Genomic DNA, 24,426 nt, shown 5'->3' on the forward strand with positions numbered 1-24,426 from the left:
ATATTCATTTAACTGATTTCTCTTGCAGAGATGGGACCATTGAGCGAGCATTGGCAATTTCCTCTCCCATTTCCGTTGGAATTCTCTGACATCCCCGGATATAGGTGTTTGCAAGATATAGATGATCATTGTTTCATCTTTCTCCTATTCTTCAGGAAGAATAAACTAACGTAGTTTATTTATAGCATCCAATGTGTCTGCATCTGTGTGTTTGAACTTTCAGTAGGAGGAAGTCTGGCACTCCTCCAACAGTGCCATACCCTAGGACCAAACCTTTCTTCTGAATAAGATAAACAGGCTCTGGAAGAACCAATACCATCTCCAAAGCCTCACCCCTTCCTCTCTACTTCCTATGCAAAGGCGAACACTACAGCAGTGACTAGGCTTTCCCCCATTGGGGCTTCTGCCAGCTACAGAGCATGGCAAAGGCGACATCAAGTGGTTAGCTGTATTCTTCGTGGGAAGTCAGGAAGGCACCTGGTCTTCAAGTAACTTCCCAATCTGTCTTTCCTCGCAGTGCTGGATTTACGTATAAACTAAACAAGCTACAGCTTAGGGCCCCACTCTTTTGGGGGCCCCCAAAAAATTAAAAGAGAAAAAAACTGGATGTACATTTCCAAAATATAAGATGAAAAACAAATAAAATAAAACCTACATACATCAACTGTGTTTTGTGTTGTGTAGGCTCCTATGATGTAACTAATGGGCCCCACCTGCTCCCTAAAACATCATTGGTTTGCTCATTTCAATATATAGGGTGCCTACATTCTGCATGGACTGACTGCATGGCAACATGTGCAAATGGCTTTAGATACCTATGAGGTCCATAAATGACCATATAGCATATATTCAAGACAGCGACAATTTGTTGTTGACAAAGGTCAGCTGGACATATAAAGGTAAAGGGTACCCTGACCATTAGGTCCAGTCACGGACGACTCTGGGGTTGTGGCGCTCATCTCGCTTTATTGGCCAAGGGAGCTGGCGTACAGCTTCCAGGTCATGTTGCCAGCATGACTAAGCCGCTTCTGGCAAACCAGAGCAGCGCACGGAAATGCCGTTTACCTTCCCGCTGGAGTGGTACCTATTTATCTACTTGCACTTTGACATGCTTTCGAACTGCTAGGTTGGCAGGAGCAGGGACCGAGCAACGGGAGCTCACCCCTTCGCGGGGATTCGAACTGCCGACCTTCTGATTGGCAAAGTCCTAGGCTCAGTGGTTTAACCCACAGTGCCACCCGCGTCCCATAGCTAGACATATAAAGGGCCCCATTACCTTCAGGAGCTTAGGGCCTCATCAAACCTAAATCCGGCCCTGGCTAGAATACAGAATGTTTGAGTGCTGTAACACTGTGATTGGTCTCTTGTTGCAAGTCACAGCACTGACAGGTAACGCTTCTCCAAGCCCCTCTTTTTGTGTACCAGCAGCCATGCACTGGAACTGTCCATTCTCCTTACAAGTTGTAAGGCAGGGTAAAAATCAGATCCAGCAAAATTTGAACTTACATGTGTTTGTGTGCACACACACACTTGTTGTTGTTTAGTCGTTTAGTCGTGTCCGACTCTTCGTGACCCCATGGACCAGAACACGCCAGGCACCCCTGTCCTCCACTACCTCCCGCAGTTTGGTCAAACCCATGCTGGTAACCTCGAAAACACTATCCAACCATCTTGTCCTCTGTCGCCCCCTTCTCCTTGTGCCCTCCATCTTTCCCAGCATCAGTGTCTTCTCCAGGGAGTCTTCTCTTCTCATGAGGTGGCCAAAGTACTGGAGCCTCAGCTTCACGATCTGTCCTTCCAGTGAGCACTCAGGGCTGATTTCCTTAAGAATGGATGCGTTTGATCTTCTTGCAGTCCATGGGACTCTCAAGAGTCTCCTCCAGCACCATAATTCAAAAGCATCAATTCTTCGGCGATCAGCCTTCTTTGTGGTCCAGCTCTCACTTCCATACATCACTACTGGGAAAACCATGGCTTTAACTATACGGACCTTTGTTGGCAAGGTGACATCTCTACTTCTCAAGATGCTGTCTAGGCCTGTCATTGCCCTTCTCCCAAGAAGCAGGCGTCTTTTAAGCAGGGCACACACACACACACCTCACCACAAATACCCAATAAATCAAAATAAATTGGTATACTGCAGTTTGTTCTTTCTTTTGGCTTGTGAAGGCGGGTTTTCAGGCAGCTTGTATTTTATATATAATTTTGCACAGCTGGATGTGTAACTTTGTTCCAATATTTCCAATGCTGACATTCTATAGCATGTTATCAAGGACAGAATTATATATTTTAGAAAGGAATTTAAATATAAAGAAGGATCCGGCACCTTTGAAGAATGACACTACATCGCTGAAACAGTGATTGGTACAGTGCTCATTTTTAATCTTGTATCCATTTGGAAAATTATCATGCTGCCGATCTTTTATATTAGTATAATATAGACGTTGCCAGTATGTATCTTAGTTTGTGCAGATTTTGCACATGTACCAGACATCTTCTTTGACCAGACACAAAGGTAAAAGGTAAAGGACCCCTAGACGGTGAAGTCCAGTCAAAGGCAACTTTGGGGTTGCGGCGCTCATCTCGCTTTCAGGCCGAGGGAGCCAGCATTTGTCTACAGACAGCTTTTCAGGTCATGTGGCCAGCATGACTAAACCACTTCTGGCGCACGGAACACCGTGATGGAAACCAGAGCACACGGAAACACCATTTACCTTCCCACCACAGCAGTACCTATTTATCTACTCACACTGGTGTGCTTTTGAACCGCTAGGTTGGCAGGAGCTAGGACAGAGCAACAGGAGCTCATCCCGTCATGGGGATTCTGACCTGCTGATCGGCAAGCCCAAGAGGCTCAGTGGTTTAGACCATAGTGCCACCCGCGTCCCTACTAGACACAAACGCAGTGTCAGCAATGTCATCACTTTTATCTATGCAGGACCTGGTAAAGTTTACTACAGTGGTACCTCGGGTTACATATGCTTCAGGTTACATACGCTTCAGGTTACAGACTCCACTAACCCAGAAATAGTACCTCGGGTTAAGAACTTTGCTTCAGGATGTTTTCACAGTGGCCAACAAGATACCCCAATCTCTTTTGAGACAAAGAAAATCAAAAACTTGGCAAGCGTGGCATTTTCGTTAGTACAGTGGTACTTCGGGTTAAGTACTTAATTCATTCCGGAGGTCCGTTCTTAACCTGAAACTGTTCTTAACCTGAAGCACCACTTTAACTAATAGGGCCTCCCGCTGCTGCCGCGCCGCCAGAGCACGATTTCTGTTCTCATCCTGAAGCAAAGTTCTTAACCCGAAGCACTATTTCTGGGTTAGCGGAGTCTGTAACCTGAAGCGTATGTAACCCGAGGTACCACTGTACTAGAATGCAAGTATATCCCTACTAATGTTGCACATTCTTATTTTGGAATGAAGAATCACGGGTTAAGGCTATATGCATCTAATGCTTTACTGAGAACTGAAATAATGATTAGTTGCCATCCATCTCTAGACCTTTCGGCCAAGTATCAAATTACAAACACATATATTGCAGATCCAACCCTATTTGAATGGTGGAAACATGGAATTGAAGCCCTGACTTCGCAAGTTCTGAACAACATTTAATTTATACTTTTGCAGGTTAAGAAAACTACAGACCAAATGCACATGCTTGTAGGTAGCCAGAGTGAACTTACCAGACAGCAGCACAAACTTCATTCTTATCCGCACATATAGAAGTGATGTTACAGCCGCTCATGCAATGGCCCTCATTCGTGCAGCTGGTTGGTATCACGTCACAAAACTTGCAAAGTGCTGCCATTTTGAATTTGCCATCAAGCATTTTGGAAAAATGATCGTCAGCTGCGGACAAGAAAAAAACACGCTTTATTGAACGTGACAAATTTACATTTATTCCAAACATTTACTTTGTTCCTACATACAAACCAGGTACGGAAGCAAAGCTTTCCTGAAGTAAATTGGGGTTGCTTTTTCAAGCTAAAATGGTGATAACTGAGCATAGCTATTCATTTTCATTCATTTATTGACTTTATATACTGCCCTATACCTGGGACGCGGGTGGCGCTGTGGGTTAAACAACAGAGCCTAGGACTTGCTGATCAGAAGGTTGGTAGTTCGAATCCCCGCGATGGGGTGAGCTCCCGTTGCTCGGTCCCTGCTCCTGCCAACCTAGCAGTTTGAAAGCACGTCAAAGTGCAAGTAGATAAATAGGTACCGCTCCGGCGGGGAGGTAAACGGCGTTTCCGTGCACTGCTCTGGTTCGCCAGATGTGGCTTAGTCATGCTGGCCACATGACCCGGAAGCTGTACGCCGGCTCCCTCGGCCAATAAAACGAGAGGAGCGCCAGAACCCCATCATGACTGGACCTAATGGTCAGGGGTCCCTTTACCTATACCCAGAGGTCTCAGGGCAGTTCACACAAAAAATCACAAGATATAAAATAAAAATAAAAACAATAATTCAATAACACCCCCCAAAAAGAGACACATTTTAAAGGGCATAGGATTAGGTCTGCCAAAGGCCTGGTTAAAAAAGGATCGTTTTTGCCTGGCGTCTAAAGGTATCTAATGAAGGCATCAGGAGAACTTCCTTGGGGAGAGCATTCCACAGACGGGGAGCCACTGCAGAGAAGGCACGTTCTCGTGTTGCTACCCTCTGGACCTCTCAAGGAGGAGGCACATGAAGGAGGGCCTCAAAAGATGATTTCAGGGTCAGCATAGGTTCATATGGAAAGAGGCGGTCCTTGAGGTTTTAAGTCCTGAGCCATTTAGTTGTGCTTGATAACACAACTAATGCCACCCAGAGATCTACAAACATTGGGTCAGACTTTTAGGGCAATATCCAACATTAATCATACACAGAGCAGATCCACTGACATTTAGGTCCATTAATTTCAATGGGTCTTTTTGAGTATAATACATTTGAATACAATCCTTAGAAATGAAATAACTCTTCACAATACCCATCTTAAGTCACCGGGAGTAAATCACCCTTCTGAAAGTCAAAATCACATACTGTCTTGTGGCACCTTGAAGGCTAACCATTTTATTATGGCATAACCTTTAATCAACATACCTCAGGCAAAACTTTTTTAAAAAATAAAATAAAATACTAAACAAAAACTAAAATAAGCTGCAGAGCTTTCTCTGGCAAGGCGGTGGCCTTGGAACATATATCTAAAAAAATAAATAAATCTATAACCTTTACTGGACAAAAGTCAATTTTATCAGATTCGTGAAATGTAATCCTTCATTGCAGGTATAAAGGGAGGGAGGGAGAAGCCGTTCCAAATTTGATCAGCAGAGAAACAAGCAATTTAACACTGTTTTCGGAGCAAAGGGATACATCAAGAAATTGATCTTTATCACAAGCAATTCCTTAAAGTATTGCAAGCGGGAAGTAGAAGCAAGCATTGATCATCTTAGGCCTCCTTGCTTACCAACTCTACCCGTTTGGAAGGCAGGTTACAATCATTAGCACTTATCTAACCCACCCCCACCTCTCCAAACACACTTTTGAATGTTATTGATCACTAATTAGAGTGGCTGGGGAAACCCTGCCAGATGGGCGGGGTATAAAAAATAAATTATTATTATTATTTCTTCTCAGAAGGTTATCAAAGGCTAACACCCATATACATCATCATCAATCTTTATTACGGTCCAGAGACCCAACAAATCATTACAAAACAATACACCCAGCCTACCTCCAGGTTAAACAAGCATTTTGTTTAGAATATAGGGCTCATTTGATCTTGCAACCACCGATAAAAACTTTGCCACTGCTAATGTTCTAACAATTGTCCGGTCTTCCAGTAGGAACCTGACATAGTGAGCCTCTGATTTTCCTGGGAAGGGTACCAGCAAGGGTAGTATCAGTTCAGCCCTGGCTTGCTCATATTTTGCACAATGCAACAAAATATGTTTTATGGAATCGATGTCTTGAGCACACGAGCAAAGTCTGTCCTGGTAGGGAACTCCAACACCCATATACAACTGAGGCTTCCTGAACAATATGATTGGCTGAGAACATGGGACTTGAGGACCTTCTGCAATCTTCTATTGCCCAGGCTCTTTTGTTTTGGTTTATCCAGACCAAAACAATTGCATGAGCTACGTGTCACTCTAATTAATCCACAAAGCTTCTCAAGAAGATGGTTGTCCAACAGTGTTTCCACATGCTCATCGACTTCACATGGAGAGGAAGAAGATGGAAGACAGAACAGCCTTCCAAAATGTGGTAGACCATTGGCTGCATTCTGAAGGATTTGTTTTGAGGACAGTGAGTGCGAGTATAAACCACTTCCGGGTTTATACAGAAGCCGGGTCTGTGTTCACACCATACAGCAGGAGTTCAAAAAGTTCCAAGCACTGCTATAGTGATTAAACAGCCATCATGCAAGTGCATAAATTTGATGGAGACTCAGAGCAAATCAGACCCTCCAAGTGTCCTATTTTCCAGGGACAGTTCCAGATTTACAGAAGCAGTCCCTAGTTTCTGATCTGATCCCAGAATGTCCCACTTTTCCTTAGGATGTACCTATTTTTACTGGAGAAATGTTAGAGGGCATGGAGCTACCTGACCCCAGAGCCAAGGAGATAAGTAACTATACAACCTAGAAGATATCTGAAGGCAGCCACGCTTAGGGAAGTTTCTTAATGTTTAATGTTTTATTATGTTTTATGTATGTTGTAAGGTGCTGAGAGGGGCTGGGGCAACCCAGTCAGAAGGGCGGAGTATAAATATTGTTGTTGTTGTTGTTGTTGTTAAATAGGATGTTCCTATTTTAATCAGCGAAATGTTGGAGGGTATGAGATGTGGCAGGTTTTCCATTATGGTGCAATATTAAAAATTCACAGCCCTTTCCAGCAAAATGATTGCATAATGAAGGAGTATTTTTTAAAAAAAATAAATAAATCACTAACTACTGGGGGGAAATGTTTTTCTCTTATGCTTAAGTCGTTATGACCTCATATACTTCAGCATGAATAAATTCTTCAGAATGACCAAGTACAAAAAGGTCACCTGGAGGTTAAAGCTACAGATCATGAGGCAATTTGAGGATTACCAAGTCTGTTTTTATCTGGTAATGTTAATGCAGAGGATTTGTGAATGGGAGGGAGGTGATTGACCCTTCCCTCTCCCCAAAGATTCTTTCCTGACAACACCTTTCTCCATTTCCCCCATCCAGGATCCAAAACAGTGTTATAAGAATTTTAGGGTCATATATATATACCAAGCAAACACATACAAATATGTAAACCACATGTCTGAAACCCACAGAAAAGTCCTGAAGCCATTTTCTCTCTCCCCAAAAATATTTCTCAAATATTTCTCTGCAAGGTCGAAGGAAATGGGAAATCTCCCCATTGTCTCTGTGCTCACAAATCCTGCCTTAAGGGCACATTTAAGGTGTGAATGGGACGTGGGTGGGGCTGTGGATTAAACCACTGAGCCTAGGGCTTGCTGTTCAGAAGGTCGGTGGTTCGAATCCCCGAGACGGGGTGAGCTCCCGTTGCTTGGTCCCTGCTCCTGCCAACCTAGCAGTTCAAAAGCACATCAAAGTGCAAGTAGATAAATAGGTACCGCTCCGGCGGGAAGGTAAACGGCGTTTCCGTGCACTGCTCTGGTTCGCCAGAAGCGGCTTAGTCATGCTGGCCACATGACCCGGAAGCTGTACGCCGGCTCCTTCAGCCAATAAAGTGAGATGAGCGCCGCAACCCGAGAGTCGTCCGTGACTGGACCTAATGGTCAGGGGTCCCTTTACCTTTACAAAGGTGTGAATAGGGTGAGCCTGTGACCTGGATTCAGGAATTAAGTAATTATAACAACAAAAGAGTGGCCAAAACCCAGATAATGCAATCAGGTAAATGGCAGACAGGAGGTAAACAACACACTCAGGATTCTGTTTTAGACTGCCCCCTATGATGTATGTATGATGTACTGGGGGAAGTGGCCCTGGGCTATGTACACATGATGTTTCTGGGGGGTGGTCTGGAGTCTGAGGGTGGGCAATTTCAAAGTCTATATAAGGGCGGGCACACCTTTGTTCTGGGTCCCTCGCCCCCTCCTCTGGAGGGGGGAGCACCCTGTTGCAACAGCTTTAATAAAGATCAGGCTTACTAGCTGCTTTGCTTCTCAATATTCTCTGGCTGGTCTCTGTTATTTTCTCCTACCGATAGAGAACCTACAAAAGACCTCTATATTGGCTCTTGGGGACCCCATAAGGGAAAAGGAGCAGGTTTTTCTCATAACAACAGGATTCAAGGCCTTTGGCAGGCGAACTGGCCTCGCAGAGTGGGCACCCCTTCACCTTAGAAACATTGCAAATGCCTCCTCTGCAAACGTATTATTACCCCAACAAACACAGGTTTGGAAGCAAAAGCATCTGCCAAGGTAATGTGTAGTTCTTGCTTTGAAATCTTGAATGCAAGGCAGAATTCTTGGAATTATTTCAGCAGGAGTATACATAGGCAAAAATGTTTTCCCAGAAACTCCACAATCAAGATTCTAGAGTCATGCCAGAACTTGCTTACTTGTTCCTTTTCCTGGATAATTCATGCGGATTTTCAATTCTGATACAAAGGTTTTGCATGTGTCCTTAAATCACTGTAATGACAACCCCATGGAGGAAAATAGGATTGTCAGAAAAGCCTTTCAATTTGCAATTTTGGTTTGTCACTTGTATCAGAAGTTGTCACACTTTTACAGATTCAACAACAACATCTAGTGACAGGACTGCTATCTGGATTCAGCAGAAAATGGGCACACGTAATTAGGGTGTACTATGAAGTAGCAATTAGCTAAATATAGTACAAATTGACAGTTAGCATTCTTCAAGAATTTGAGGACAAGCTAAGAGGGCAAGAATTTTGTCTGTTTTTACTGGAGAGGGTGCATAGTCTTTTGCAGAAGGGGGGGGGGGGGAGAGAGAGAGAGACACTCTTCAAGCAACCACAGAAAGAGTCATCCATTTTATCAGAATTCCCAGAGGGAAAGTGAATCATCTCTTTGGAAACCAGCCTCCTTTGTCTGTGAACTTCTGAACACAAACAAGCAACACAGAGCTCCTTGGATACTGCATTCATATTCTGAATGTTTACATCGCTCTCTTTTGCAATGGGATGTTTGCAAGCAAACATTTCTCATCCTAAATCCCATTAAGAGGAAACGTTAACTGAATCTATATGCTGATATTATTATTTATTATTATTATTATTATTATATACTATTCTAATGATTGTTGAATGTTACTTTTTTGATGTAGGTTGCTTATTTTAAAGTTATGTTTTATTATCACATTTTTGTATTGCATTAGATTGTTATAAGATGTACATTTTTTTGTTTCTTCAACCCGTAAACCGCCTTGAGTATTGTAAGATAGAAAGACGGTATACAAATTAAAAATGATGATGAATGATGATGAATCTGTCCAATATTTGTTAGGTAATCTCAGCTCTAAATTCAAGCAAAAGCCTGGTAGCCACAGGTGGCAATGAATTACACACAGGTGAGTGAGCAGGCTGGCTAAGGAGAGACAAGCGCTCCATCCCTCTTTATGAAACAAATGGATTGCAGAGGTAAAGGACCCCTGGACAGTTAAGTCCAGTCAAAGGCAACTATGGGGTTGCAGTGCTCATCTCGCTTTCAGGCCGAGGGAGCTGGCGTTTGCCCACAGACAGCTTTCCGGGTCATGTAGCCAGCTTGGCTAAACCGCTTCTGGCGCAATGGAACACCATGAAAGAACTCCATTTATCTTCCCGCCACAGTGGTACCTATTTATCCACTTGCACTGGCATGCTTTTGAACCACTAGGTTGGCAGGAGCTGGGACCGAGCAACAGGAGCTCACCCCGTCACAGGGATTCGAACCACCGACCTTTTGATCGGCAAACCCAAGAGGCTCGTTTTGCAGAGGAGGAAAACTGCAGCACTAAAATTCAGTAGGTCAACGCAAGAGGGATGGAGACTTGTCTCTCCTCTCGCAGTCCCAAGGACTATCCATTTTTAAAGACTCATCACTTTTATGAATTCATTAACAAGGTTGATTTATCTGAGATATCAGCAGCATACTAAAACTGCCCCCCACCCAACGAGATCAACTGGAGAAGTCCTGCTAAGAGTTGTAAATGAAAATGAGAGGCAGTGTAAGTTTTCCCCAGTGGTTGGGGGGGGGGGAGGTTATCTGTGATTATCCCTTTATTGTTGAAGCATTGCCTGGCAAACCTAACTGCTTCAGAGTCTTCAGCTCCTTGGTAAACAATATTATGGATTCCTTTTTGGACTGGCATCTTATAGTGGGCATGAGCAGAGATATAATGGAGCAGATTTTGATTGTGGGAGGAGGTAAATATTTTTATCACCACACATAGGAAGGCTCATCATATCTATAGCGGTGAGTTCATTTATTGATTTGACGGATTTGTTCCTGCAAGTTTAGAAAAGGTGGAATGGAAACATGTAAGTAAAACAAGGAAGCAAAACTGCCTTTGCTCCAAAGCTGTGTTGTGGTAAGATTTAAGAGCCAGAAGCATCTTCCACTGATGACTGGGTATCTTTTATTTAAGGAAAGACAAAGGTAAAAAGCCCTGCTGTAGCAATGAGGCTTACTGAATATGACTATTGTACTGTTGTTGTTTTTTATATAAAAAAAGGTTTAATTGTAAACACTTTGAAATCAGGCTTATGTTGATTTGATATTTGAGAGAGTAACCTTGAAAATAAAGAAAACCAGAAAAGCACTTCATACACTAAGAGTCTCTAGAGCTGTAAGGCTTTCATTTTAAAATCAGTAACATACCGTAACATAAAAGATTTGGCTCTCACTATAACATCCCAAAGAGCCAAATATGTTACAACAATGCGTGTGCCAAAGGTGATGCAATCAGAGGTCTGGCCAAAATGTATAAATAATGAACACCACACCATTTTTAAAGGAGCCAGGCTAGTGCCAGGCACATTGCCAGTTACAATACAAAATACAATGAGGACCCCTATGCAAAACGCACAACAAACAACAAGACCCACATATGTAGAAACACTTCATGTGTGTATTTCGCTCAAATACACACAGAGATTTGCCTTAAGTAACACTTAACACAAAACTAAATGGAAAAGAAAACTGAAAAGAAATGTTTCACTCACACCAACCCAGCCCTGCTGAAGGTGGGATGTCAGCCTTAACGCTAAATTTCCTGCCTTTTGTTGCAAACATCATGTCAGCTATATGGGTTTAAGCCTCATTTCCTGTTAGGGTGTTTTTCTTTCTAAAAACATTCATGCAAGTTCATAGCACATGTGATTTACAGTTCTGAGCAACAAAAAAGGAAAGAAAGTGGTTGGACTTTTTTCTCCCTGCAGTCTCATGAGAAATTTGTGTTGTATGTATAAAAACACCTACTGCGACTTTTTGTGTAAAAAAAAAAATCAGGCAAATTACTTAACCCTGTTAAATCAGGAAAGGGGTATATTTGTCACTCCAGATCTTGCTGGACTACAGCTGCCATCCTTCCTGACTACTGCATATGTTGGCTAGTGGAATGATGGGAGCTGGGAAGGGAGGAGAGAGGGAAAGGCCCATTGTACAGCTGGGAGACCTTGCAAATAAACGGCTCAGGACAGCAAACCTCAAGGACCGCCTCTTTACATATGAATCTACCTGGACCCCGAGATCATCTTCTGAGGCCCTTCTTTGTGTGTATCCTCCTTGAGAGGTCCGGAGGGTGGCAACACAAGAACGGGGCCTTCTCTGCAGTGGCTCCCCGTCTGCGGAATGCTCTCCCCAGGGAAGTTCACCTGGCGCCTTCATTATATACCTTTCGGCACCAGGCAAAAACGTTCCTTTTAAACCAGGTCTTTGGTTGACCTGATGGACATCCTATACCCTTTTAAAATGCGGCTCTTTTGGGGGAGGGGTGTTACTGGGTTATTGTTCTTATTTTGATTTTATATATTGTGATCTTTTCTGTGAACCACCCAGAGACCTCCAGGTATAGGGCAGTATACAAATTCAATAAATAAATAAAATAAATAAATGTTGTTGTATTGCACTGAAATGGCAACCTGTAAGCTACTGGGCCCAAGGTATTGGTAACAGTTTATAAAGCCCTAAGTGGCACAGGGGATGTGGGTGGCGCTGTGGGTTAAACCACAGAGCCTAGAAATTGCCGATCAGAAGGTCGGCGGTTCGAAACCCCGTGACGGGGTGAGCTCCCTGCTCCTGCCAATCTAGCAGTTCGAAAGCATGTCAAAGTGCAAGTAGATGCACAAAGTGCAAGTAGATAAATAGGTACCGCTCCGGCGGGAAGGTAAACGGCGTTTCCGTGCACTGCTCTGGTTTGCCGCTAGCGGCTTAGTCATGCTGGCCACATGACCCGGATGCTGTACGCCAGCTCCCTCGGCCAATAAAGTCGGCCCTGACTGGACCTAATGGTCAGGGGTCCCTTTACCTTTACCTAAGTAGCACAGGACACAAGTATCTGCCTCCTCCAATACCAAATGGCTCAATCCTGCTTGGTGGAATAACCTTCCCATTTGTGCTTGCTCCCTTCATTGTTGGGATTTAGCTAAAGACACTTGCTTAACCACACCTTTTCAGTCCGATATGTTTCCCCCGAAAAACAATGGGTGGATAGTTTTTTCCCCATTAGTGTGACTTTATGAATATTTTAGTTTTATTCATTGGTGTAATTTTATTGTTTATCCTTTGACATACATCTCCCTGGGCTCTGTTCAACAAAGGGTGATTCATAAACACCATAAATAAAGCCACTCTGAAGTCAGCACATTTTAATCTTCTTCTGTATAGGTCTGCTAGTTAAATATGCCTCCCCAGCCCACTTAAGAGAATTGTTTCCGAGTGTTAAAAAATAATATTTGGAGCTAAGACTTTAATTAGTTTAAGTTGGTTTACAGGGAGGGAAAAATATGTGCCGTTATCTTATTATTAAAAATCACAACTCAATAGTTTGGGACAAGAATGGATTGGAATATTTTGGGGGTTTCAAAAGCCACGAATACGATATTTGTCATAAATTCCTGATGTGAGGCAAAAATGAACAGATTTTTAAAGCCCTTGGGTAATAGATGTTGCCATCTGAAATAAATGAAAGTCTTTATAGGCAAAACAGAAGAGCAGAACTTATATAAACTAACTTTTTAAATGACTTAAATTACTCTTAGCAGAATGTTGCACAAAAATACTTATTTTGAAGCTTTTAGTGTCCCTGAGAGACTTCTAAATATGATGCTACAGTATGCCCAATATCATGGGGGGGGGGCAGCGAAAGCAGCATTTTATCTACCATATGTTTGGTTACCAGCAAACCTATTTTATGCCTCATTGGTCCCATCAGAAATTTCCTTTTCCTGTTGTTTAAAAGCCAGCCCTCTGAGCAATATGCCAGAACTTGAATCATCATTGTCAAACAGATGGAAAGCACAGAGAGCAAGCCTCAACTTCATCCGTAATAATGGGCACCTGTCAATCAACTACATATATACAGGGAAATATAGATGAGCATTATTCCCTGGTGGAAACCATTATTCCCTGGTGGAAACCAATTCATTGCACTGTGATTCAGCTGTGCTGTAGTAAAGAGAAAATTCAGACAATCAATGGGTGTGTGGGGATGCTCATCTCAAATCCCATTCTACATGTCAGCTCCTTGCCTAGAGCTATCCAATCCCAGGCAGCTAGCACCGTGCACAGAATCAGCTTTTTGATACCTTCTGACAAACGTTCAAAAACCCCTACTCTGGAGACAAGAACAAAGCTTAACTCTACATGTGATGATAGCTGGCTGACAAACAGCAGGATGTCAGCATATGTACAGTGGTGCCCCGCAAGACGAATGCCTCGCAAGACGGAAAACTCGCTAGACGAAAGAGTTTTCCATTTTGGAGGTGCTTCGCAAAACGAATCTCCTATGGGCTTGCTTCGCAAGACGAAAATGTCTTGCGAGTTCCTGCGGGGGTTTTTCCTCCCCCCCCCTTTTCTAAGCCGATAAGCCGCTTATCTGCTAAGCCAATAAGCCGCTAAAAGCCGCTAATAGTGCTAATAGCGCTAATCCATCAATGGGCTTGCTTCGCAAGACGAAAAAACCGCTAGACCAAGAGACTCACAGAACGGATTCTTTTCGTCTTGCGAGGCACCACTGTATACATTTGAAGCGGCTCACTGTGTACAGTAGCTATGTAGATTATTAGCACTGCAGCTTCTTTTTCTAAGGCAAAAAACCAGATTTAGTATTTAAAGCAATCTGGAGACAGAAGATCGACAGCAGCCCAGGCTTACTTCACAGAAGATAAATCCAGTGTTTCGTATTAATGGCTTGTTTCTACAAGGAGGAGACTGCAAATGCTTTGACATCTGGACAGTGTTTGAAATTAGCCAGGAGCCAGGTGCATTTTGCACCTGACTGCTGGCCACTTGCGACCAAGTGAGCATGCCTGCCATCTCTGCCATCTGGAGGTGCATGCCCATAGCTGTCAACGTTTCCCTTTTTTTAAGGGAAATTCCCTTTTTATATATATATATAATTTTTATTAGTTTTTTTAACATATCATTTTCAACAGTAATTAAACATACTTTTACATCTTATTCAAATTTTTGACTTCCATCAATTTTCCAATCTAATCTCTCAGTATGCATTTCTTATCTTCCCTATTACATTTCAAACTCATAACCAATATCTCTATCTTTTTCTACTTCGTAACACTTCATATATTTCTCCTTACAAAACTTCTTGTAGTCCTACTAGTGTAATTTGTTGATTACAGTTGCTCTTCAAATAATTCATATACTTCTTCCAATCTTCTGTAAATCTCTGGTCCCGCAGGTTACAAATCCTTCCTGTCATTTTGTCCAATTCTGCATAGCCCATTAATTTCGTCTGCCATTCTTCTTTCGTCGGAATTTCCCTTATTCCAAATAGGATTCCTCGCAAGAAAAGGGAAAAGTTGACAGCTATGTGCATGCCTGGGGATCACTGGATCTGGTCTGCTTTCACACACTAATATTCCATCCTGTAGAATTCTATCAGTTTTATTTTATCTGCACATTCAGAATGAATTTCTGGAACCAACATGCTTTTTCTGTGCAGCCTGAGAAGCAGTCACCATTACGAAAAAGAGGTCGGAATAAGACTGTCCCTGGATCAAGCAACTTTTCTTCTTTAAGTTCTCAAGGCTCTTAACCTAGCTCAAGGTTGTCATCTGAACTACCCAGATGCTTAACTGAGAATCAATCAGTCAGTCCATCACTTGAAAAGTAAGACTTACCCCAAAATGGCAACTAGACATTCCATTTTTTGTGACGGTAACCTTGCTTTAAGGAGCCATTTGGCGCCCAGCTGATATATCTGAGTTTCTAACACTGCATCCTGGGCCATCACATCACTTGATTCTCGTTATCCTGTAGGGCAGCCATTACCCACCAGCTGCTTTATAGATGATGCTAGACTACAACTCCTATCATTCCTTGCCATGGGCCTCGCTGGCTCTAACAATATCCACATGGCATTAGCTAAACCACAACAGTTGCCACTGAAAGCCTGAGCAGTATTTAGAAAACTTGGGTGCCAGATGTTTAGAATCATGCCAAGGAGGGGGCCATTAGTTTACTCCGTTTTGCAGCTCTTCTCAAAGAAGGGGGTACTTTATTTACTCTGTAACTACATGCCTGCAGATGTTTCCAGGGCTGGTAATTAAATCTAGGCTACTTCCACACAAAGCATTGTGCACATATACTTTGAAATATTACTGCCATCTATTCATCCACTGACAAACCTAGACAGCATCTTAAAAAAGAAAAGAAAAAAGCAGAGACATCACCTTGCCATCAAAGGTCCATATAGTTAAAGCTATGGTCTTCCCAGAAGTGATGTATGGAAGTGAGAGCTGGACCATAAAGAAGGCTGATCGCCAAAGAATTGATGCTTTTGAATTATGGTGCTGGAGGAGACTCTTGAGAGTCCCATGGACTGCAAGAAGATCCAACCGATCCATTCTGAAGGAAATCAGCCCTGAGTGCTCACTGGAAGGACAGATACTGAAGCTGAGGCTCCAATACTTTGGCCAACTCATGAGAAGAGAAGACTCTCTGGAAAAGACCCTGATGTTGGGAAAGATGGAGGGCACAAGGAGAAGGGGACGACAGAGGACGAGGTGGTTGGACAGTGTTCTAGAAGCTACCAACATGAGTCTGACCAAACTGCGGGAGGCAGTGGAAGACAGGAGTGCCTGGCGTGCTCTGGTCCATGGGGTCACAAAGAGTTGGACGTGACTAAACGACTAAACAACAACATTCATCCATTGCAGAAGAACTGCATCCCCCATGCTCTTCCAAATCTAGCCTGGCCTTGGGAGGGGGGGGATTATTCGGATATACAATTAAGAGGCATACATTAGCTGCAGTCCTCCAGCATAGAATACAGAATTTTCATTTGCTCTATAAGTTCTCAGTTACATTTCTGTCCCTGGTTTTAGACTTCTCTCCTACCTACTGCCTGTGAAAACCCAGCAAGTCACTGTTATTTGTGCTATTAAATGTATTTTGCTTCCATTTCCCCACCCCTGGCACCATAAAGGGATTCCTTATGAACTAAGATCCTTAAAAGAGGATGAACATCTATTAAACAATAATAAAACAAAACAGTGCTATTTAAATTGTCGTGTTTTTCTTTTAAAATTCTGCTGTTTGCTTATGAGGTGTAGGCTGCTGTGGGTGGACTCCCCCCCCTCAAAAGAATTCTCTGAATAATTTTATAACCACCACATAGTGTGGGCATTTCTTCAATTCAATTTGAAACACAAAGCCACATTTTGGTTCAGTAACTAAAGCAGTAGTTATTTTACTGCCTTACAAATAAAAGTAGCATCTCTAGTTTTCCGGCATCTGGACTAATGAGCCGTTCTGGAGAACCTGAAAGCCTGATACCCGTTCATGGCATTCTGGTTGAGCCTAAGAAAGCTATTGCTCATCTGTAGAGTTATTTTTTTTTAAGTGAAGACATTCTGGACTTTCAGAAAGCGCTGTCAGCTTCCCCCAAGCCTTTCAAGTTAAATTAAAAGCACAATAGGGCTAATGCCATCCTTCCACATGTTAAGAAGAAATGCAGTTGTCTCCTGCAGCTCTCACTAATATAATCCCCATGCTTTATAGTGCTGCATGGGTGAGTTTTATTTCGTTTTTAATGTGGCTTGTTGAGCAACAGTTTTGCTTTATCAGACATGCATCTGTCAGTAGCATAAAACTGGAACACCACAGATGTCTGTCTCCTGGCTGCTGTCAGCATAGCAGGCGAGTGCTCCAGGGAGAGAACGGGGAACGCTTCCTGGAGGCCAATATCAATAACTACAGCTGTCAAGTAAAGGTATGAGAAGGAGAGGGTTGAACTGGAACAACAGAATTCTGTGGACCAGCCTTTGCCCACCAGATGTTTTGGACTACAACTCCCATCAGCGCCAGCCAGCAGTCATGCTGACTGGGGCTGTTGGGAGTTGTAGGCCAGCACAAGTGGGGTGCACCGTGTTGGCAAAGGCTGGTCTAGACTGGAACCTGGCACGGATCGTATTGATCAATTTACAGTCACTGTAAAGTTCCTTGCAACTAGACCACACACCTTCCCTATATGAATGTGTTTGTGGGTGCACACATAAGGTAAAGGTAAAGGGACCCCTGACCATTAGGTCCAGTCATGGCCGACTCTGGGGTTGCGGCGCTCATCTCGCTTTATTGGCCAAGGAAGCCGGCGTACAGCTTCCGGGTCATGTGACCAGCATGACTAAGCCGCTTCTGGCGAACCAGAGCAGCACATGGAAACGTTGTTTACCTTCCCGCTGGAGTGGTACCTATTTATCTACTTGCACTTTGACGCGCTTTCAAACTGCTAGGTTGGCAGGAGCTGGGACCAAGCAACGGGAGCTCACCCTGTCGGGGGAATTCGAACTGCCGACCTTCTGATCAGCAAGTCTTTTGCTCTGTGGTTTAACCCACAGCGCCACCCGCACACATACACACACCTTAAACCCATGCACTTCTGTGCAGTGTTAGAAACTCAGATATATAACCTAGCTGGCAAATGGCTCCTTAAACCAAGGTTACAGTCGCCAAAATGGAACGCCTAGTTGACATTTGGGGGTAAGATGGCTCTAAAGTCCTATTTTTCAAATGGAGGACTTGACTGTGATTGATTCTCAGTTAAACACCTGGCTAGTTCAGATGACAACCTTGAGCTAGGTTAAGAGCTTTGAGAACTCAAAGAAGCAAAGTCACTTGATCCAGTCAGGGACAGTCCACATACATATTGGCCTATTCTGATCTCTTTTTCTTAATGGGGACTGCTCCTGCTCAGGCTGCACAGAAAAAAATGCAATTTGGTTCCCGAAATTCATTCTGATTGTGCAGATAAAATATAACTGATAGAATTCTACAGGATGGGGTACTGGTGTGTGGAAACAGCCCAGATCCAATGACCCTAGATGGTTATGACAAACAATATCCTGGCATCCAACATCTTCACTTGGTCGCAAGTGGCCAAAAGCCAGGTGCAAAATGCTCCTGGCGCCTGGCTAATTTCAAACACTGCTTCTGTGCCCAAGAACCTGAGGCCTCATATGCCTATTCTATACCAAACTCCTTCCCCATCAGAGACATTCTGTTTCTGCATATCACAAACCACAGGAGGGGAGCGTGCCCTTGTGCTGGTGAGCCACTGGCCTGATCCAGCACACTCTTCTTATGTTCCTACACTGGAGTCTGGCGTTAAATAGAAAAGTCCTAATACAACTCTAAAATGGCTAAGCACACAGTGCCAACTTTTACAAACGAGCCTCAGTTGAAACTGCAGCTCGGATTTTAAACTCTGCTCAGTAGAATAACAAACAGTTAAGCTCGGCTGCTAACAAGCCCTCCGAACGGATATTTCAGATGTTTGCGGGCTATAAAGTTTTGCATCTGAGAAATTTCAAAAATGTCCGCCTTCCTGTGGAATGCCTGCTTTTGGCATAAACCAAGGCATTACTGAATGCAGGAAGCTCAGTTTTTCTCCTTAAATTTTGCAAGTCCTTTCTGTTTCTATTTTAAATTTAATTAAATGAAGTGTTGGGGGGAAGTTTCAAGGTGGAAAGCTCCAGATTCTCTCTAGGAAAGAGAACTGCTGATTTTTCTCCAAGGGTGACCAAAGAAATCCAAGAGAGTTTGCAAGGGACACTGAGAAAGATTGGATTAATTCCCAATGTTTGCCTAACGGGACCAGTAATTCCACTCTCCACATGTCCTAAAGGAAGTGTTGCATCACTTTCTGGGACGAACAGGATGAGACCCATCCTTTCCTTCAACACTGGAGCAGTTGGAGGGAACAGGATCTCATCTCTACAGTCATGCTATGCTTCAAGTACAGTACATTCACATCTTATGTGGGGGTTACGATCTGGGGATAGGATGGATACACAAGCTGCGTATACTCAAACCAGTGTCAGAAACTCAGATATACAGTGGTACCTTGGTTCTCAAACTTAATCCGTTCCGGAACTCCGTTCCAAAACCAAAGCACACTTTCCCATAGAAAGTAATGCAAAACGGATTAACGGTATAGACTTGATACATAGCTCACTAGATAGCTCATTAAATGTGGCCAGGTAAATATTAGCAATTCATATATGTAGCATGTTTATTTTATTTATCTATACAAAACATTCCTTTCCCACCCACTGGCTACAACTTGGAACCTTGGAATAGATAAAACAGCCTTACAAATTCACACGAAGGGGTTTTTTTAATTTAAAAAATAGCAAAATATTAAAACTATTATAAGTGCAGCAATAATAAAATGCACAGAACTTCATCTTGATATGCGCTTTAATGCATATTTAATACATGTTCAAGAAACTAATGTAATCTTGAGAATAAAATGTAATAGTTGGGGAGTTAACAGCTGGCATTTTTTGTGTGTGTCACATATTGCCTTAATTAGTTCACATATGCAATCTTGCCTTTTGAAGACTTTGTGTGCACACTCTTCCTCTTTGGAAAAAAAAACCTCTTCCTCATGTAACCCTTTACACTAACAGGGTGGTTGGCTTATGGAATACCTGCTGAACCACAACAAACAGAATGGCGAGTGTCTGTCTAAACCATATGCTGCAAAAAAGAAAGGGTCACAAGAAACTGTTGTGGGCAACACAAAGTACCCATTTCACGGGGGGGGGGTGGAATATTGACGGTGCTCAGAATTCAACAAAACAGGTGAAATACCTACACACAAAATAAAACACAGACAAAAATGCCAACTATTCTCCCCCTATAAAAAATGCAAACTTGCCAACCAAAGTGGTGAGGGATGACACAAATAAAATATCCATTTTTAAAATTAAAATTCAAAAGCTGGTAGAGGGTCTTAGCCAAAGGGGACGGGTTCTTAGGGTATCTTGGTGCACACAGGTGCTATATTTGGGGTCCTAGTTGTAAATACATGCCTTCAGACCATTCTGCCTGCCAATTACAATTTGTTGATAATTTAAAAGTACTGTACAGACATGTGCTTCTTCTGGTAGCAATTCTGTTCACAAGTAGCTCCGAGGCTGTAATCAGAGCTGAACTATTTCACTGGCTTGTGCAATACTATAACAAGAAGATTCCATCTCCAGCCCTGTTTAATTAGCTACCTCACGCTAATTAGGAGCTGCATCATGTTAGAAGGTAAGAAATCGCTAGAGTTGCAACTAAAAGTGCAACTCAAAAAAACCAGAAAGCTCTGGCTATTCTGTCCACCTAACTAACACATATTTTCATGACTAGACAATTTGAGGAACTGAAGATTATTTTTTTTGTTCTTCTAAGATTTCCCCAAATGTTCAGCTGTTTCAGTTTACAATCACAGCAATTTGAGGCACAGACATCTGATTTTCAGAAAGTGACAACATGTCTTTTTTTGGACATCCCCTTTCTAAATGAGAGGCAGAGCTTTCCCCTGAATAGAAAAAGCAGCAGGAATAGAGATACTAAAGTCTACAGAAATGTGTAATGCCTGTTTCCCACCTACCCACCTTTTTATTTTCTTTCTTCAAATTTAGAGGTTTCATTTATTTGTGAAATGCTGTCTGCCGTAAGCCTTCAGAGGAGGGAGAATCTATCAGGTTCCTTCATCTTTTACCAACTAGTCATAGCAGAACTCTTAACAATTGCTGCACAGTTTCAAGATGTGATCAAGTCACTAAGCAGAGCAGGCCTTCAGCACGCTTCCTGAAGGCCAAGCTACAACAGGTATTAAATACTTAAATTCACAGATGCACGGTCACTTTTTAACAAACACTGTAAATAACAGCCGCTTGGAGTCAAGTAAGAATCAGGATCATGCACTGAAGGATAGGGCAGTGGGAGTTAAACTTTTCTTATCATGCCACTGTCCTAATAAAACTGCCCCTGCAAGAGAAAGGTAAAGGTAAAGGGACCCCTGACCATTAGGTCCAGTCGTGACCGACTCTGGAGTTGCGGTGCTCATCTTGCTTTACTGGCCAAGGGAGCCGGTGTACGGCTTCCGGGTCATGTGGCCAGCATGACTAAGCCGCTTCTGGCAAACCAGAGCAGCGCACAGAAACGCCGTTTACCTTCCCGCCGGAGTGGTACCTATTTATCTACTTGCACTTTGACGTGCTTTCAAACTGCTAGGTTGGCAGGAGCTGGGACCGAGCAACGGGAGCTCACCCCGTCATGGGGATCCGAACCGCCAACCTTCTGATCAGCAAGTCCTAGGCTCTGTGGTTTAACCCACAGCGCCACCCGTTCCCCACTGGCTATTCCTTGAGTCAAAACACAGCAGGGTGGACAGCGTTTTTCTCTGAGACCATGGTGGGTAGGAAGGCTGAACTACCCCTCCCACTACAGTGCTGATATTCACTGGGAGCCAGAGGCCACCTTGGGCCAAAGATGGTGTGGCTAGCAACCCGCCATCCACGTGACACTTGTCGCACACCTGTGATGTCACACGTGCATCATCAGGAGGAGGCGCATAGTCAGGAGGCAGTCCTTGAGAGGTCATTTGTCCCCTAGAGTTGACACGCCTGTTGGAAGGCCAGAAGCAACCACATTAAGTGAAAAATTAAAAAATTCATGCAGCTGCACATTAATGTAATATGTAGTTTGGTTCTGAATCTTCCTTATTAAGGTGGGAAGGGAACTCTACAGCCCAGGTCACATGAAACTAACCACAATTACCTTGAATTTCTGCTTAACCCTCAAGGAAGAAGGGCATTTTCGCTGGCCAGGTTTAATTCAAATCCATCAAACCTCCTTTGGGGAAGGTTCTCAGGCAGGGTGGAAAGAGAAAGAACTTGCCCATGTGAAGACCACCTGGTGGAAACCCTTATACATATGGTTCTTAATTGTAAACTATATGCTGATCTCAGTCAGCAATTTCTAGATCAACTCTGTATCCCCAAATGGAAACCAGAGTTGGAGGTCATACATTTTCTATTACTGGGGAATGATCAGGAGCTCACCAAGTTAGTGGCTAAATATCTCTATTGGGTTTTTTGTCGTCAAAATACACTACAGGCATCTGATCTCCCAGGAGACCTAGAGATGTGACGATAGACTGCTCTGTCTTTCTTTTAGCAAATGTTTTGTGCTATTGGGGAAGTGGTAATTCTTTATTGATTTGTTTTGGATGTTTGTATGTGATGCCAATAAAAGGTTTGATGATGATGATGATGATGATGATATAGCCCAAGGCAACATTCTGGCAACCCCATCAGGCTTGGTAGGTACAGAGCTACGGAACCGAGTTTCCTTTCTGTGGCAGCATGTTATGTCATCTCTGAAAGATCTGTATATTTACAGACATACAAGCAGAGAACGAAGCATAGGCAAAGAGCTGCTACAGGTAGATCCCCGGAGAAGGGCCGTAGTTCAGTGGCAGAACAGGAATCAGGTTCGATTCCTGACATGTCCAGGGAGAGCCAGAAATATCCTGTCTGAAATTCTGGAGAGCCATTGCCAATCAGTGTAGACAGTATTAGGCTAGATAGACCATTGTTCTGACTTCGTATAAGGCAACTTTCTATGTTCTAACCCCCAAAGATAGCACTAACCTCCTCCTTCCCCCCAAAAAGTGCTCCCACCCAAAGTTTCAGCAAACTTAACTAGAGAAACTAAGCCAGCAGTCTCTGTCTTTCTCTGCCCCTCCCAACTACACATGGAGTGTTTTTCCTTAAGGACTGAACCTTCTGTTCTGCCCACCAACAAGCATCCATTCCACCACCACCACCTAATATACATTTGGTGTACATGTACAGAAAGTGATGTACTTTGGGTATTTCATGTTACTAAGTTTTTTGCCAGTAGTCTTCCGCTAACGGGGAGTGGTTTGTTTTTATCTACTTCAACGGAGGTTACCCAGGGATACTAGCCAGGAAAAAGCTAGCACTGCCAAGTCTCCTGCCCAAGAATGAATCCCTTTTCACTCACTCACTCCAAGTCAGCCAAAGCAAAATGCAATCCTATACATGCTACTCAGAAGTAAGTAGGTTCAGGGAGGGCATACTACTCTGCAGTGCAACCTTGGAGACAGAGGGTATGTTCCTGAAAGCAGGCATAATTCAACAGTACAAAACAAAATTTAAAAAGCAGGATATATATTCAGAAGGATGGGAGGGAGCAATATCAATGTCCGGTTCCCCCCCCCCCCTTTTGTGATGTTAGTAGTATATCATGCAAGTTATATTTGGCAAACTGCATCCTTGTCAGAGAACTTTCTTCACTTGCAAAAAGCTGTGTTTGCCACAGCTGCATGCCTTCATCATAGTGACTGATAAAGAGATAAACTTGGCAGATAACCCTTGTGTCGTATGTACTATGTGTGTACTTGAAAATGAGCTTTGCAAAAAAGAAATAATTGGCTTTGAGTAATTAGGTCAGTGGTCTTATACCCAAGAATGCTCATTAGAGATTAAGTAATAAAAATAAAAGCATTGTCATTCCGAATACACCAAGGTAATTATAATCGAACTATTCACAGTAGTATGAAGAGGGATCATTAGCAGCACACAGATTTGAGCAGGAACAAGCCTTGGGCTTGCACGCTCTATCTCCCCTCCTGCCCTGTGTTCAAGGGGAGTTTTGGAGCTTTTCCATCTGCTTTTAGCCAATCACAGCTTCCCATGCCCTCCAAAACCAGGAACTGTGGCTGACATGGAGCTACGGTTTGTTTAAGGGACACAGCTTCAGAAACCATGGTTAGGCGCTGGCCTGTTTGAAACTTGTCATAAATTAACACAAACCACAGTTTGCCAGTCCAGACGACATGACAGTGTCGTTTACTGGGACATGTGAACATAGCTATAGTGATAAAGGCAATGCCATTTAATTGTGAAAGGAAGAAATCACAAGGAAAGTATGCATATTTGGCCAAGAGCT

At 43.1% G+C, this 24,426-nt stretch overlaps 1 protein-coding gene across 1 annotated transcript in view; it reads right to left on the reverse strand.

The window, feature by feature from the left end:
* The window catches only part of TGFBR2 (transforming growth factor beta receptor 2), a 70,488-nt gene that overhangs the window by 41,844 nt on the left and 4,218 nt on the right, over positions 1 to 24,426 (reverse strand). Inside the window, exon 2 of the mRNA XM_081164650.1 lies at positions 3,690 to 3,855. Coding sequence (XP_081020776.1) covers positions 3,690 to 3,855 — 166 coding nt within the window. The remainder of the gene's footprint in view (positions 1 to 3,689; positions 3,856 to 24,426) is intronic.

This window comes from Podarcis bocagei (genome assembly GCF_964188305.1).
Source record: "Podarcis bocagei genome assembly, chromosome: 12".
Classification (NCBI taxonomy): Eukaryota; Metazoa; Chordata; class Lepidosauria; order Squamata; family Lacertidae; genus Podarcis; species Podarcis bocagei.